Here is a 15,833-nt window from a genome sequence, read left to right as displayed (position 1 = left end):
CCAGGTGAGAGCTGTCCCACCATCCAAGAGCAGGCCCATGGGTGCTCACTGAAGCTCAGCAGTGACCTCTTACACTAGATAGACCAGTTTATTTGAAAACCTGTAACAGATCTGTCTCTTAACTATCTAAAATTTTAAGACTATGAATTTTAGCCTGTGGTCATCAAACCACTTTGGAGCTAAAAAGGTCCAAAGATTGAGATTGAGGCAGAGGATGCTGGTGGCCTTTGGCAGGAAAGGAGGTAGAAGGGTTTGTCTTGCAACCTGACATGGGTGTCTCCTTACCCTGGGTGCTAGCACCCAAAGAGCAGGAAACCTAAGAACCAGCCCCGCTCATCCCTGCCATGCTGGCTGGCGCCAGCGAGTGTGAGCCAGGGGGTGCAAATCTGAGGCTCCCTGCAGTGCTTCCAGGGCACATGGCTTACCCTTCTCCCAGTCCCTCAGGGGGAAGGCCCTCCCCCAGCTCGGGCACCTCAAATGCCCCTCTAACCTGAAGCTGCTCTGAACCATCAGGTGCCCTTGCTTTCCGTTTCCTCCCAAATTTTAACAGCAGTTTAAAGAAGAAAAGTAAGCCTCTTTGGGCAGTGAGAGGCTAAGGTGAAGGGAATGACACTGACCCTGGGCTAGGATGGGGCCTGGGGCGAGTGAGTCTCAGCGCGGGGGGGGGGGGCGGGGGAGCATTTCCGGCCCTCCTCCCCCTGCTTTAAACCTCAAGTTCCCTTCGCCTCGCCCCGCCCTCCCCCCCCTCCCCCCGCCACACAAACACAGAGTCTGTCGCCCAGGCTGGCGTGCACTGGCTTCATCTTGACTCTGTAGGCTCCACCTCCCGGGTTCAAGCGATTCTTCTGCCTCAGCCTCCCGAGTAGCTAGGATTACAGGCACACACCACCACGCCTGGATAATTTTTGTATTTTTAGTAGAGACGGGATTTCACCATGTTGGCCAGGCTGGTCTTGAACTTCTGACCTCGTGATCCACCTGTCTCTGCCTCCCAAAGTACTGGGACTACAGGCGTGAGCCACCGCCGAGCCAAGTTCCCTTTTTTTGTTTGTTTTTGACGCTGGTCATCAGTTTCCTTTGCTTCCGGATGCCTTCTGCACCTTGCTGTTGGGGCATCCTCAATGCCCATCTGCAGCTCAGCCCACAGGCCCGTCCTGGGCAGGGTGCCGGGGCCTCACCATGCCCAATGGCAGCGAGCCCTGCTCCTAGTACCCCCGGGGCTTCCCGTTTCTTGCATCAAACAGCCCCTTTGGAGAATGTGATGACAGGTGTGGACGCTTTCCCGAGAGGTAGCCACTTTAGAGGGTCTGACGCTCCCCACTAGAGAGTCGGCCCACAGTGCAGACAAAACGCAGATCTTCCTCTAGAGAGAACAGAAGGCTGGAGAGGAGACGCGGAGCCGGTCCGTGGAGTCCGCCAGCCTGGGAAACAGCTGGGCGCTGGGGAAGCTGCAGCCTCCCTGCTCCCCTGCCAGGCGTCGGGCGGGAGCTGTTCTGTTCCCTGACAAGCGCGTGGGCCGCCAGTGCTATTCCTGCCACAGTGTGGGAAGGCGCTGGGCTCAGGGCTGTGCTTCCCGGAGCTGCTTCTAGCCTGATTTCAAGCCAAGCCACGCAGTCCCTGGTGCCCGGGAAGGCGCCGGCCTCGCCGCCGCTCCAAAGCGAGTGGCCGTCTCTCGCCTGCTGTGCCTCCGGCCTGCTGTGCGGCTGCAGGGAGGGAGCAGCTCTGCGGCCCAAGCTCTCTGGGCCGCGGCTCCCACGTGAGAAATGAGGTGCGCTTGTTGGAGAGGGGGCCCCCGTTGCTGCCCACAGAATTCCGCCCCAGAAACGCTTGAGTACGTGGAGCCTCGGGGGACGGGTGCTCCGGGAACCACGCATACCGGCCTCCCCAGCCCGTCGCAGGGTTGCAGAGGCGCCGAGGGCTGGTGGGGCCGCGGGGCCCTCGTGCAGGCTCCTCCCCGCAGCCTCGCGGCCGGGCCTGGAGACGGCGTGCCCAGACGCCGCCGCCAGCCTCGTGGGCCGCAAAGGGGCGGGGCGGCCCCTGGCGGCGGGAGGACTCGGCCGCCCGAGGGACCCTGGGCCAGGCTCCGGGGTCGCCCCGGCTGGGTCTCTGAGGCCCCACAGCTCTGGGCGGGGATGGGGGCGCCGGCGCCTACGCGCGAGGCCACCCGGGGGAAACCGAGGCAGTGAATGGCCCAGGCCCCGCCCGGTTATCCCGGAGCCAGGCCGGGAGCGCCCAGTGTCCCGCGACCGCAGCCGCCGCAGCCGCCGCAGCCTGAACCCGTCCCCTCCCAGTAGGATGCGGAGCGCGGCCCTTCCATCCTGTCCCTGCCACCGTTGCTTCCCCACGCCGGGCCGCCGTCGGGATGGGCAGACGGCGCGGCCGGTACCCGAGGCCTGCGAGCGCGAGGCCCGCGGGGCGCTGCGGAGCCGGGGCGGGGGACAGACAAAGGCGGGGACGGCGGCGAGGGGAAGACAAAGCGCGGAGGGGGGTCGGCGGCGGCGCCGGGGCCCCGGAGGCGGCTCCGGGCGCGGCGGAGCCAATGGGCGGGCGCGGGGCGGGGGCCGGCGGGGGCGGTGCAGCGATAAGGCGGTGGCGGCGGCGGTGGCTCGGGGACCACTGGCAGCGGCAGCAGCTCGCGCCCGCGCCCTCCTCGTACCCGTGCGCCCCCGGAGACCGATCCCGCCCCGCGGCCCAGGCCGGGCCTGGTGAGAGCCGCGGGGGGAGGGGCTGCGTCCGGCTCCGGAACCGGGAGAGGCGCCGAGGGGTGTGGGGTGAGGGCCGCCCGTGGGGTCCCGGCGAGTCTGCGAGCCGCTCTCGCCCGGGGCGCACAGGCTCGAGTCCTCGTTTCAGGGCCGGCCCCCGGCTGGGCGGAGCCGAGACCCGCTGGCGGGGCTCGCGGCGCCGGGGTCTGGGGTCCGGTCCTCGCGGGGCCAGGTCGGGGGCCGAGGGGCGGGGCGGGCGGGGACCTCGGGCGCTGTCCAGGGGCTGCGCAGCCTAGGCCTGGACGCCCGGGCGCGGCGCGGGGCAGCGAGGGCCGGGGTCAGGTCGGGGCCGCGGCTTCTCATCGCGGCCCCGCCGGCCCCGACCTCCCCTCACCCCAAGCGGGGTCCCAGCCCGCGGGACGCACACGGGGGCTGCGCGGGAGCCCCCGGCCCCTCCGCTCCCGCTAACTTTGTTCTTCCGAGGGACGGTGCCACTCGGGACCCCGGCCCCTGGGGAGCAGGGGTGGGGGAGGTGGGTGAGGGGCGGAAGTGGCAAGACCAAGAGCAACAGGAAATGACTTAGGGAAAGTCCCAACCGCAATCCCCCCAGCCCCTGCCTGTCAACACCCCCCACCCTGCAGGCTGGGGCCGGGCTGGCGGGGCCCTCCCGACTGACTTCCCCTTGCAGAACCCAGCGGGTGCCGCGTCTCCACCCGAGGCTTCCACCTCCAACGAGCCATGTTCCAGGCTGCAGGAGCCGCCCAGGCCACCCCCTCTCATGTAAGTGCCCGGCTGGGTGGGAGGGCCCCCCGGACAGGAGCCTGGCCTGGGGTGAAGGGGAGAGGCGCCAGAGTTTGCCGGCCCCCTTTGTGCCCTGCGGCGCGCCCCTGGGCCTTGGGCTGATGGCTGCAGCCCTGGTCCAGGGCCTACCGGAGCTGCCCCTGCCCTGACCGCCCCTCTCCCTCAGGACGCCAAAGGCGGCGGCAGCAGCACGGTGCAGCGCTCCAAGGTAGGGGCCTGGGGCCGAGTGTGCGGGAGGAGGGGTGTGAGGGAGCGGGATGAGCACTGGGGCAGCACCTGGCTGAGCCTCCCGCACAGTCCTTCAGCCTGCGGGCCCAGGTGAAGGAGACCTGCGCCGCCTGCCAGAAGACCGTGTACCCCATGGAGCGGCTGGTGGCCGACAAGCTCATTTTCCACAACTCTTGCTTCTGCTGCAAGCACTGTCACACCAAGCTCAGGTGCGCCCCTGCCCTGCCCGCCCCCGCCTCGCCTGCCAACCCAGCCCCGACCTGACCTGACCTGACGCCGTTGTTTGGCTTCTGCAGCCTGGGCAGCTACGCCGCGCTGCACGGGGAGTTCTACTGCAAACCCCACTTCCAGCAGCTGTTTAAGAGCAAAGGCAACTACGACGAGGGGTTTGGCCGCAAGCAGCACAAGGAGCTCTGGGCCCACAAGGAGGTGGACCCCGGCACCAAGACGGCCTGAGGCCTCTGTAACCTTCCACCCCCTCTGCGGAGGGCCTGGAGCCGGCAGGGGGAAGGTGGGAAGGAGGTCGAGCTGGGCTTGGGTGGGGGCCAGGTGGGAAGGGGATGAGGCTTGCTCAGGCGTAGGGGACCAGGGCAGGGCTCTGCTCCAGGACTCCTTCCTTCTTCCTTCTCCCGCAGCCGGTGAGGGTTTGGGAACCAGGATTGGGGTCTGCCCACCACCCTGCTTCCTGCTTCGTTCAGCCTCCCTCCCCACCTCACCCCAGGACCCCCTGGGAGGCCCCCAAGCCCAGCTCCCCTATCTAGGTGCCTTTTCTCCAGCAAGGAGTCAGCATGCCCCGCTCAGGGTCCCAAGCTCCCTCACTGCCACCGGAGACTGTGTGGCCCCCACGTCTCCCCATCTACCTCTACCCTTAACCTGTTTCTGAGCCACGGAGACAGGGAGGAAGGAGCGCGACAGTGCCACCTGTTGGGCATCATAAATGCCCCTGCAGCCCATGGGGGAGGAGATGGGGAAGTGGAGCCACCCTGCCTCTGCAGGGCAAGGCAGGGCCTGCCCCAGTGGGGCTTGGGACCATCTCGAACCACCAGCGTGGAGAAGCAGAAGCAAAAGCACTCGCCAGGCTGCAGCCTCAAGCACTGGCAGGGGCTGGTGCGGCCCCACTCCCCTCCCCCACTCCCATTTGTGCCCATCCTGTTGTGACCAACCCCGTTTTAAACATGTTTCAATAGATCCAGATTCTCTATTGTGTGGCCTGCTGGGGGATCTGTCACAGGAAGGGTGCAGACTCACCATGGGGCGGGCATGGGGGGACAGGGCCAGCCCCGACTACCTCGGCCCTGATGGGGGCAGGGAGCTAGAAGTGGGTGTCAGTTCCCTGACACACCATTGAGAAATGGGAGGGCTCCTCTTCACAGCAAGGGCTTCATGCTGTCACACCCACAGTGGTTTTGGAACTGAAACTCCACCTCACCCCTCAGTTCTGGGTTGGTTCAGACCCACCAACTTACTTACCATATGCACCCCATTGTGAAGAGGCCTGAGAGCGGGAGGGCCAGGCTGCCAGTGGGTGATGGCGCCTGTCCTCGCTGCACTTCAGTGCCTGGGGTGCGAGCTGCCGCGTTCCCTGGCTGGTTCCAGCTGTCTAGCTCCCTCCCTTCTTCCCAGCCCTTTGACCTGGAAGTAAGTTAGCGAAGAATGGCGGGAACCAGCAGACCCAGCAAGTGCTGCCCAAGGTTTTAGTGACCCCTGGATTGTCCCCCCTCACATTACCCCTCGCTGCTGTCATCATCCCCTTGCCTTTTCAAGCTCTACGGAGGTGCAGTCACAGCTACTGTCTCAGGAAATCCAAAGAGAAACTACCTCTGCTTCTCTGAAAACCCAGGGACAATGAGGGATGAGTTGAGTTCACAGCAGAGCAAACCAGGCAAGTTGGGAGGACCTGAGGGCGCCCCAGTGGGACACAGGCAGAAGTCTGGGTTGTCCTGCTCCAGATTCAACTTCCTGATGTCTCCAGACATGGGATCGATGAGAACAGAGACTCCTGGAGGGTTTGCTGCCACCACACCATACACCTGCCTGAGTTCCTAAGTGGCCTCCCCGTGGAACAGGGCAGGGAGCTGGGCCACAGGCTCCAGTGTCACATACGTCACTATGCTGAGGCAGGCACTGCTCCTCGAGGGAGCAGAGCGAATACTCAGCAGAGATGGTGCCCCAGGCCTGGGTCCTCCCAAGTGTGAAGTGAGCGCCTCAGAGCCTCTCAGGGCAGGCCAACTTCCTGCACCAGAGGTCTCAGATGGCAAGGATCATCTTGGTTCGGTTAAGCAACAGTAGCAGATGACCACAAGGGGGTACTGGAGAGGTGGCTCTTGGAGACACCTGACCCCTGCCCTGCAAAGATGGGACTGAAGGAAGTCCTCTGGGCCAGGAAGACCCTACCAAATATCATGAAAGCTCCGGGAACTCAGCCACTGGTGACGTTCAGGTTGTGAGGGCCAGCAGTGCCACCCTGGTAAATCAGCCCTGTTGGGACCACCCCAGTGGAGCTCCTGGAGGGGCAACTGGAGGAAAGGGGCAGACACCTCTGGACTGACAGTGGTATCAGCCAGGTCACCCCAGGACCCCTCTACTTGGAGTCAAGTTCTCTTCTGCTTGAAAGGCCCAGGCTCGTTGCCAGGCACCATACCTGGCCCCTGCTAAGCAAAAACCTACCTCCACCCCCCACAACTGAAAGCACTGCCACAGGACCCCTCTGATATAAATGATCCCTTTTATTGTAAGTAATGCGCAACACTGGCCTGGCTTTGCACTGCAAGCCCTCGGTCAAGATATAGTCAAATAACTATGGCTGCAGGTTCCACAGTTCCACAATAACCATGGCTGCACGATCCACAATTCAGACACAGACATAGAGCTGGGGTGGGTGGAAGGGGCAGGAGGGTGGCAGAGTGCGGACTGTCCCCAGCCCTGGCCTCTCCATGCAGAGTTGGCCCAGGCAGACACACCCCATGGAATGATGAGAAAGTGACGGCACGGCCCCTTCCCACAGCAAGCCTGGGGCTGCCAGGAACTGCCCTTCAGAACCTTTGGGCCCAGGTCACCCTGAAGCCCCACAACTTTTTATCTGGATTAGTTATTAAAAAACAATAAATTAAGCAACAACTTGGTCCTGAGGATGCTGAGCCAGCATGTCCACAGTTTTTGGCACAAAAAAATTAGGGTCTGTTTTGCTTTTTTGGAGTGCAGGGTTTGTTGGCTTGTCTTCAAATTCATTTTCAAAACACATTCCCAGTGAGGTAAGACCCCAGGGGGTGGAGCTCTGTAAGACCCTGAACCTGGGACGCACAGTTGAGTCAGCCAGCACTGTGCTCTGTATCCTCTTGGGGAACAGGGACTGGGGATGGGGGTGCGGGCCAGGAAGAGTGTGCAGCCACCAAGATGGGGTCGTAGAGAGGCCTAGCTGCCACACAGCAGCTTTGGTCAAGATGAGGGCCAGGCCCCACCCTGGGCAAGGGCCGAGGTGGAAGCAGGAGCCTGTGCTGTCTTCAGAGGGCAGTGTGGGGTACAGGGGCTGATAGAGCCCCTGGGGGAACAGGGATGGACACAGGAGGGTCCAGGCCCAACTGGCGCATGCGACACACACTTCTGCAAAACCAGCTGCTTTCATTTTCTCTTCTCTCTCTTGAGGCGTCCGTCACCTGTAACAGTCTAGAATTGATATATATAAAAACCATCAAATATGATCTGAGATATAAATTAACAAGTACAAGGCCTCACATTACATGATGTGAAAAGGCTAAAAACAGCGATAGAAACTACATTCATAAAAGTGCATCGTCAACATACAACGAAGGCTTTGGCTTGTTCTGTGCCCATGGGGATGTAGGCATGGCTGGCAGGGCTGCCTGGCACTAATCCCCAGCTCCCTGGAGATGCCCATCCCTGGGCACTGGCTTTTTTTTTTTTTTTTTTTTTCCTTTAATGACAACTCCCAAGGAAACTGGGTGTTGAGAGGGAGGAGCTCTAGCAATAGGCACATTTTGGAGGGGAGGGGCCGGAAGAAAGGACCAGCGCCCAGGCTGAGGTAAATATGGCCAACTCTAAGCTGCTTGGAGATGCTGTTTCCCCAACCCCTGCTGCCATTCCCCCTCCAGGGGAGGAGCTACAAGGGAAAGGGGCTGAGACCTCAAGGGGATGGGCGAGGCTGGCTGAGGAAGAACAGAGCTGGCGGTTTTGGACACAGCTGGTGGTAGCACATGGGCTTTCCCTTCTACCAGACGGAGTGGGCTCTGGCCTAGCAGGTCACGACTCAGGCAGCCTGAGACACCTCGGGCTCTCTGGGATCAGGGCACTGGCCGGGCCAGATGCCCCCACCGTGTCGTCCATCTCCTTCTGCTCCAGTGGGGAACAAAGGCTGGGCCAGGAGCACAAAGGCCACAACCTTCAGCCCTTTCCAATGCAGCCTAGGCCCAAGCCCAAAGCAGGGGTACTCAGAGCCCAGAGGGCACACACAGTCTCCAGTTTAGAAACTGGGTACAGCATAAGAGTGACTCCAACTTGTAAAACAGAGACAACTGCATTGACAAAACTGGATCCCCCCTCAGTGGCAGCAGTTCCACATCGCGGGCCCCTGCCTGGGAGAGGCAGGGTCATGGCCACAGGCAGGACAGGCTCCTCCTTCCCTGAATAAGGCAGCATGACATTTGCTTCATTCATCTTTGGTAAAGGACAGGACTGGCAGAGCCAACCTGGGACTCTAGGGGACGGCAGCCTGGGCCTCTGCCTGCCACTGCTAGCGAGTGCTGGCCTTTCCCTCAGGCTTGTGGGAGCTCATCCAGCCCAGAGATGCCCTGGTGGTCTCCAGACATTGGAAGGAAAAACAAAATAACACTTTGAATGAAAATAACACTCTTCATACCCTGGCGTCAGTCTTGTGCCCCCAGACCCTCTGGGCTTCGGTGCCAATTGCAGTGTCAGGACACATCCCCGAGGGTGGGGCCCACGGCTGCCTTGCACACTGTTCCCAGCCCCTACCCCTCCACGCTGAGCTCAGGACACTGGAGCTCCTGGATCTGACAGGCTGGGGGCTCCCAGTCCTGAGGCTGCAGCCACCCCACCCCGGCTCTGAGCCCCAGTGGCGGAAGGGGCACAGACCGACGCTGGCTGGGCTGCCACTCCATGGTCCACAGCCTTGCCTGGGAGAAGCAGCAACTTCACTGAGCCCAGCAGCAGCCCCCTGCCATGCAGCAAAGGGCGACCGGCAGCTGTGTGGCCGTGAGAGCTCAGTACATGAGCTGTGCAAAGTGGTGTGTGAGCAGCTCCTCAGCTGAAGGTCTCTGGCGAGCCTCCACAAAAATGCGCCTCAGGAAGTCCCGGCCATGTTCAGAGATGTGGGAGGGCAGCTGAGGATTGGTGGGCTGGGTGGCAATCTTGAAGATGGCAGCCATAGCTTCATACTCTGCCCACGGTGGTTTCTCTGTCAGCATCTCCACCACAGTGCAGCCCAGGCTCCTGGAAAGAGAGAACCCCATGTCACCCCTCAGCCAGCCCTGGACTCCCAGCTGTCCTGCCCACCACTGCAGAAAGAGGCGCCTTTCTCACAGCATGCTGAGGTGCAGGACAGGCCAAGCTGAGGGATACCTCAGCTTGGATGTCTGTCCACGTGGGCTTCATGGACCTACACTCACCACACACCTGGGTACTTCTTGAAATTAGGAAAAAGAGAATCACTTAGCCTTGACAGAAAGAACTCTACAATAACTGTATTAGCTACCCATAGCTGCTCTTAACAAATGACCACAAACTTAGAGGCAGGAAAACAACACAAATGTATCATCTTACAGTTCTGAAGGTCAGAGGTCTAAAATCAGTCTCACAGGGCTAAAGTCAAGGTGGCGGCAGGGCTGGTTCCTGTCAGAGGCTCTGAGGGGAGAACCTGTTTCCTTGCCTTTCCTGGGTTCTAGAGGCCACCTGCATTTCGTGGCTCATGGTCCCCTCCTTGTATTACTCCAACCTCTTGCTTTCATTGTCTCACCTCCTATTAGCCACTCTGACCTCTTGAGACCCTTCTGTAAGGACCCTTAATCCAGGATAATCCATCCATCTCAAAACCCTTAACCTAATCCTATCTGCAAAGGCCCTTTGCTATATACAATCACATTTACAGATCCAGGGATTAGGCAGTGGACATCTTTGGGGGGGCCATTATTCAGCCCACCACAATAGCTTTCCAAGGGGAGAAGCTCTCCTGACTTAGGGGCCATTTCAGAGGATAGACACAAGGTTATGTCAAGCAAGTGCAAACTGTCTTGAGTGCTAGAAGGGACAGAAGCCTGCTCCTGTTGAGAGACTGGTCCAGGCCTTCAGGCCTTCAGAGTGGATCCTGCTTCCTTAAGAGATTTAGCAAACATGAGGGATGTTTTCCATGGCCTAAGTTCCCAGCTCTAATGGAGTGTGCTTTGAGCACCACCCATGTGGTGTGTGTGCTACTGCACCCAATAATACCCTTGCACACACTGCAGCCTGGGCCCTGGGCACACTCCCTCCTGCCACACCACAAAGTCCCCAGGGTGTGTTTCTAATGGGGGGCCACTATGGCCTGGGTGGAAGAATGGGTTCTGCATGTCCCAGTGCTCACCACACGTCTGCTTTCCTTCCATAGCCCTCGCCGCTGATCACCTCAGGGCTCATCCAGTAGGGTGTGCCAGTGACGGAGCGCATGCCCGTCCCCGACATACAGATCGTCTGCAGGCGTTTGCTGGCCCCAAAGTCCCCCAGCTTTACATTCCCAGCAGAGTCTCGGAGGATGTTGGCTCCTGAGGCATGAAAGGGCAGAGGCTGCAACCCTGGACCCTCTTGCATTTTCTCCCATCCTCCCCACCCCCAGGTCACTGAGAGCTGCTGGAGAGGGCAGGGCTACCACTGAATTAGATATGAACTGCAGAGGGCAAAGGATTTAGCGAAGGGGAGTCTCAGATCTACCGCACAAAATGACCATCTCCAAGGCCCACATGTAGAGGGAACTTGGCAATATTCTCTCATATTGCTCAACCAATCTCACCAGTTCCTCAGGGAAACAACTGGGGTCCCACTTTTCAGAAAGTTCAGAATGGTTAAGTGATTGGCCCCTGCAGGCACTCAATGGTAGACTTGAACCCAGGTCCTGGGGACTCCATGTATCCTGGCCCTGCTCACCCTTAATGTCCCGGTGAACAATCATGTTGCTGTGCAGGTAGGACATGCCCTCCAGGATCTGCCGCGTGTACTTTCGGGTCACGCTCTCTGTCAGAGCACCGTAAGCCTTCAACTGGTCTTTCACCGAGCCCTGGAGGCCACAAGAAGTCAGAGGAGTCCCCTCAGGGGAGGGCTGGTGGAGGGGCAAGCCCATTCCAGCCCCCAGCATGGCAGCAAAGGAGTGATTTGTTCAATTCCTATTTGGCTGGGCAGGGCATTTTGCCAGGAGCTGTCAGGCAGTTTGGAAAAGAGAGTACCACAAGTCCTTCTCAAGCAGAGCGCCACCCAAATCCAGGAGCAGGGAGGCCTCTCTGCTCCAGATGAAGGCTGCATTTACTGGACAGTGGGCCAGCCCTGCATGCCTCAGGGGAGTGCTGGACCTAGGACAGCTGTCATCTCATACTCCCACTGCAACCTGAGGCAGGGCCCTCCTGATTCCAAGTCCCACCATCACCTCACTTTGCTCCTCTGGGCCTCTGGAGCCTCAGGTGTTCAAACTCCTATCCAAGGTGACCCCGCTCCTGCAGGCCCCAGCCCCCAGGTCAGGCCCTCTTTTGTGTGTGTCTCACATGCATTCAAGGGGCACGTACCCCTGGCATGTACTCCATGAAGATGGTCAGGGTCTTCTCAGCGCGGTCCCGCAGACAGCCATAGTACTGCACGATGCGCTCATGCTGCAAGTTCTTTAGCAACTGGATCTCGCACTCCAGAGCACTCACCTCCTAGGGGAGGGGTCAGTGGTCGCCTCAGCTCTCAGGGCCCTAGTTCTGCCCGCCTGGGTTCAGCTCAGCTTGCCCTAGTTAGTGGCCTCACAGGGATCTGCCTTGGGAACTGCAGTTGGAGAAAAGGGGGACTCTCTTAACTGTCTAGCTCTTGGCCACAATGCTGGGCAGGCCTTGGGATGGTGGCACTCCCATGGGTGGAAGGAGGCAGGGAGGTGGGAGAAGGGGCTGTGGGTGCTTAGTTAAGGTAACTGCTGTTTGTCCACAGAACTTGAAGTATAAGCGATGTTGAAAGCTGAACTGCAAAGACAGGCCATATGATTCCTCCTCTAGAGCTGGACCAAGTGAAGGAGCCCCACAGCTCCTTCCTGGGCTGAGAGCTGGGGAGAGATACTTGTCTAGGGGAGGGAGTCCCCTCTGTGTCACAGGTCATCACCTCTCAGTTTGGGTTACTTGGTACTTTGGCATCAGCTTAGTTCCTTACACCCAATCCCTCCCCGCCAGGTGCTTGGTGCTCTTCAGACCACAGTCCTTTCACCCTGTGGCTGGGACCAGGATGGACAGAAAGGGAGTTTGGGAAGAATGACAGAGGAAGCAACCTACAGCATCTCAAGCAACTACTCTGTGTGGTAAGAGAGGCATTTTTGTTGAAAGGAGGGAACTGGAAGTCAGACCACGGGTTAAGTGTACCTTGCTTGTCTCAGGACTGTCTGGATCAAATTGGACCTGCTTGGAAGCAAGTTCACGTCCCGTGTCCACGTCATAGCACAAATAGACCCTGCCGAAGGCACCCTGGCCCAGGAGCTTTCCCCGGCGCCAGTTGATGGGGGCACTGGGAGCTACAGGAGAGCAGAAGGAAAGAGTTACTTTGTGTACATTATTTATGAATATCCCATTCATTCTCCAGGAACAGGGTCTCTGGCTCAGGCTCCCCCTCACCCAGCACCATCACATCATCTCTTAGTAGAGCATCTCCACCACAATCCGGAGCAAGCCCAGTGCCCTAGTCACTCGGACCTGAAGTGAGAGTCCTAAGAAGCAGAGGATTGGCTGAAGTCATGGTTAAATGCTCTTCTGCATTGATCAAATGCATTTCCTTCCAAAGCCCCTAAATATCTTAATATGGCAGGGATGAAGGGTGTGCTCTTCCCTAGTTTAAACATGGAAAAACTAAAGATCAGAGAGGAGAAGAGGCTTGTCACACAATAGTGGAGCCAGGCTTCAGACACTCCAAGGCTTATCCCGTGTGGTGCATTTGGGCCAAAGCCACCACCTGCTGAGCCTAAGGGTCCCAGGGGCCCAGCTGTTTGCCCCCGTAGCTTGTCTGAGACCACCTGGGCAGTCTCCTCCTAGCCAGGGACAGCTCCTCACACTTGGTTGGCACATTCCTCTCCTGCACAGAGAGGGCATTCTCGCTGTCCGCACTCCGCAGGCGCCCACGGGGGTCCAGGTATTGCACAGCCAGACCCATGTTCTCGCCATTTGTGCTCAGGGAGCGGCTGGAGGGCACCAGGGTGAACAAGTTGCCTTGATGACGCCGTATTCGGGGAAATGTTCTTCTGCCTGAAAGGGTGCAAGGGCCAGAGTAGAGCAAGTCACACCCCAGGCTACGAGGCGGAACGTACAAACCAGGTCTGAGACACCCCGGGCTACAAGGCGGAATATACAAACCAGGTTTCAGCCAGAAGTGATAGATAATACCAGCTCCAGCCCATCCTGTCCGCACTCCCACCTGACTCATTCCACAGAGGCTGCTGTCCCAAGCACTCCAAGAATCAGGACAAAAGCAGAAATTAGGAAGTAGTCTGGTTCAGGGAGATCTGGCCAAAGGGAAGGTGTATGGCTGGCCAACAGGCTCCCAATTGCTTGCAAGGCCAAGCCACACCCGAAGGCACTGATTTCCTTGTATCCTACTCCTTACCCCTCTACAGGGCCCAGGCCACCTGCTGCTGTGGGGCAGAAGAGGACATGGGAGAGATGGTGCCCCTGGAGCACACCACTGGCTTCAAGCAAGGTCAGAGTTCCCAGTGGCAGCATCTGGTCTACAAATACTATCTTCCCTGTTTTTGTTTTTGTTTTTTTCCTGTCTCCCATGCCTCAAGTCTGGGTCACAAATCCTCAGGAATGAAGGAAAATACAGGCACTTCATGGATGAACCCACCCTCCTCATGGCAACTTGTCCTTTCTTGAGGCAGCCAGCAGGGAGCAGGTGAAGAAGAACTCACCATCACTGTAGTCCTTGTGGTGCACAGACACGTGGTAGCGCCGGGGGTAGGTTCCACCTTTGACCCCTTTGTCATAAAGCTGAGTTTCCCGATCTGAGTAAGACAGGAGAATCACTGGCTTCTGGGTAGGTCAATGTGAGCCACTTAAGCCCCCAAGTCCCCAAGGCACCTGAGACCTCAAAGCAGCAAGCCCAAGGAGAGCTACTGACTCAGAAAAGTCGAAGCAGAGCCACCTGAGGCCCCACCCAGACACCCTGCATTACCCACCCAGGCTCTGTGGAACTCACCTGAGTATTCCTGTCTGTTGTCAGGGAAGCTCTGGGCACGGGACATTCGTGATTTCCGGAAGGATGGGCTGGAGAAAACAAAAAGAAAAAACAGACTCCCACACACTTCCACAGCAACCAAGCAGGGCGTCCAGGCAGTCTCCCTTTCTAACCCCTGCCACAGCATTAGGTGGGGGAAGCAGATTTTGCGGGAAATAGCCCTTTTCTGAGCCCAGCTCCTGCTTTCTCCACCCTCCCTTCACTAGTCTGTGACCCAAATTTGACAGCACCCTGAGTGGTAAATCTCCCCCATCTGACCCAACTCCAGCCTGGCTGCACAGCCCTCTCCCTCCTTGGCCTTTCTTCCCACCTCTGTAACAGGCAAAGAGCTCCAAGAGAATCCTTTGCCCAGGGCAGTAATAAAAACAGCCACAGCATCATCGTTGATAGGTTGCTGCTTTCTTACCTATTTTCTAAAGTGAGCTTTTTCTCATTTAATCCTCAGAACGCTGTGAGGTAGCAAATACACCATATAATAAAAATAACATAATAGCAGATCCACTTGATGAGCAGCTAGGCTGTTTCTGTCTTCACAGACACCCCTACAGATTAGGCACACACAGTCCTATTTATATGCTCAAAGATAAAGCTAGGAAGACAGGGCCAGACTTTTTTTTTTTTGAGATGGAGTCTCGCTCTGCTGCCGGGCTGGAGTGCCGTAGCATCTCAGCTCACCGCAACCTCAACCTCGCGGGTTCAAGCGATTCTCCTGCCTCAGCCTCCCGAGTAGCTGGGACTACAGGCACGCGCCACTGGCCAAGATGGTCTCGATCTCTTGACCTTGTGATCCACCCGCCTCGGCCTCCCAAAATGCTGGGACTACAGGCATGAGCCACCGCGCCCAGCCCCAGACTTTTTTTTTTTTAAGATGGAGTCTTGCTCTGTCGCCCAGGCTGGAGTGCAGTGGCGCGATCTTGGCTCACTGCAACCTCCACCTCCTGGGTTCAAGCTATTCTCCTGCCTCAGCCTCCCAAGTAGCTGGGACTACAGGCACGTGCCACCATGCCCAGCTAATTTTTTTTTTTTTTTTTTTTTTTCGAGACGGAATCTCACACTGTTGCCCAGACTGGAGTGCAATGGGGCGATCTGGGTTCACTGCAACCTCCGCCTCCTGGGTTCAAGCAATTCTCCTGCCTCAGCCTCCCAAGGAGCTGGGATTACGGCGCCTGCCACCACGCCCAGCTTTTTTTTTTTTTTTTTTTTGTATTTTTTAGTAGAGACAGGGTTTCACTATGTTGGCCAGGCTGGTCTCGAACTCCTGACCTCATGATCCGCCCACCTCAGCCTCCCAAAGGGCTGGGATTACAGGCAGGAGCCACCGCGCCTGGCTTTTTTTTTTTCATTTTTAGTAGAGACGGGGTTTCGCTATGCTGGTCAGGCTGGTCTCAAACTCCTGACCTCAGGTGATCTGCGTGCCTCAGCTTCCCAAAGTGCTGGGATTACAGGCGTGAGCCACGGTGCCTCAAGGCCAGACTTTAAATCCAGGTCTATGAACCCAAAGTCTATGTTCTTGCTGCTAAACCAGGCATCTTTCTTTCACCTTAATCATCACCATCCCATTTTGGAGATGGGGAAATTCAGGAATAGAGAGGTTAAAAGACTTGTCTGAAGCCATTCAACTAATATTTGGTGGAGCTGGGA

At 58.4% G+C, this 15,833-nt stretch overlaps 3 protein-coding genes across 18 annotated transcripts in view; 1 reads left to right on the top strand and 2 right to left on the bottom strand.

The window, feature by feature from the left end:
* Window positions 1-1,298: 1,298 nt before the first annotated feature.
* LOC107969051 (collagen alpha-1(I) chain-like) lies at window positions 1,299-3,442 on the bottom strand. The gene is made up of 3 exons (XM_016931040.3): window positions 3,379-3,442; window positions 3,097-3,212; window positions 1,299-2,840 (listed from the first exon to the last, which is right to left on the bottom strand). Exons 1-3 carry the CDS (start codon window positions 3,440-3,442, stop codon window positions 1,299-1,301), a joined length of 1,722 nt encoding a protein of 573 aa, XP_016786529.1.
* Window positions 1,678-4,925, top strand: LIMD2 (LIM domain containing 2). Of its 10 annotated transcripts, none has more exons than XM_016932734.3 (5): window positions 1,678-1,768; window positions 3,391-3,482; window positions 3,670-3,711; window positions 3,801-3,940; window positions 4,028-4,925. In XM_016932734.3, exons 2-5 carry the CDS (start codon window positions 3,441-3,443, stop codon window positions 4,185-4,187), a joined length of 384 nt encoding a protein of 127 aa, XP_016788223.1. In that variant the 5' UTR covers window positions 1,678-1,768; window positions 3,391-3,440; the 3' UTR covers window positions 4,188-4,925. The 10 variants fall into 10 exon arrangements, with proteins under 10 accessions (XP_016788223.1, XP_016788224.1, XP_016788219.1 ...); XM_016932735.3 differs by lacking the exon at window positions 1,678-1,768 and adding an exon at window positions 2,271-2,382; XM_016932730.3 differs by lacking the exon at window positions 1,678-1,768 and adding an exon at window positions 2,581-2,705.
* A 1,517-nt stretch (window positions 4,926-6,442) lies between these two features.
* MAP3K3 (mitogen-activated protein kinase kinase kinase 3) overlaps window positions 6,443-15,833 on the bottom strand; it is a 74,359-nt gene continuing 64,968 nt past the window's right edge. For 4 of the 7 annotated variants that reach the window (XM_003315675.6, XM_016932723.4, XM_016932724.4 and 1 more), the window contains 8 exons: window positions 14,154-14,221; window positions 13,867-13,959; window positions 13,013-13,204; window positions 12,332-12,480; window positions 11,510-11,641; window positions 10,881-11,010; window positions 10,324-10,501; window positions 6,443-9,197 (listed from right to left, as the gene is read on the bottom strand). In XM_003315675.6, the coding sequence (XP_003315723.4) occupies window positions 8,969-9,197; window positions 10,324-10,501; window positions 10,881-11,010; window positions 11,510-11,641; window positions 12,332-12,480; window positions 13,013-13,204; window positions 13,867-13,959; window positions 14,154-14,221 (1,171 nt within the window). In that variant the 3' untranslated portion in view covers window positions 6,443-8,968. The remainder of the gene's footprint in view (window positions 9,198-10,323; window positions 10,502-10,880; window positions 11,011-11,509; window positions 11,642-12,331; window positions 12,481-13,012; window positions 13,205-13,866; window positions 13,960-14,153; window positions 14,222-15,833) is intronic. The other 3 variants (XM_016932727.4, XM_054670586.2, XM_016932726.4) reach the window with 2 other exon arrangements.

This window comes from Pan troglodytes, chromosome 19 (assembly GCF_028858775.2).
Source record: "Pan troglodytes isolate AG18354 chromosome 19, NHGRI_mPanTro3-v2.0_pri, whole genome shotgun sequence".
Lineage (NCBI taxonomy): Eukaryota > Metazoa > Chordata > Mammalia > Primates > Hominidae > Pan > Pan troglodytes.
This window is presented reverse-complemented; position numbering and strand designations above follow the sequence as displayed.

Excerpts from the sequence above, each read along its gene's own strand:
- LIMD2 (XM_016932734.3), top strand. The coding sequence starts at position 3,441 with ATGTTCCAGGCTGCAGGAGCCGCCCAGGCCACCCCCTCTCAT. Across the intron at positions 3,483-3,669 it reads CCCAGGCCACCCCCTCTCAT|GACGCCAAAGGCGGCGGCAG; the intron begins GTAAGTGCCCGG and ends CCTCTCCCTCAG. Across the intron at positions 3,712-3,800 it reads GCACGGTGCAGCGCTCCAAG|TCCTTCAGCCTGCGGGCCCA; the intron begins GTAGGGGCCTGG and ends CCTCCCGCACAG.
- LOC107969051 (XM_016931040.3), bottom strand. The coding sequence starts at position 3,442 with ATGGCTCGTTGGAGGTGGAAGCCTCGGGTGGAGACGCGGCACCCGCTG. Across the intron at positions 3,213-3,378 it reads GCTGGGTTCTGCAAGGGGAA|GGGCCGGGGTCCCGAGTGGC; the intron begins GTCAGTCGGGAG and ends CCTGCTCCCCAG. Across the intron at positions 2,841-3,096 it reads GGGCTGGGACCCCGCTTGGG|GACTCGAGCCTGTGCGCCCC; the intron begins GTGAGGGGAGGT and ends CCCTGAAACGAG.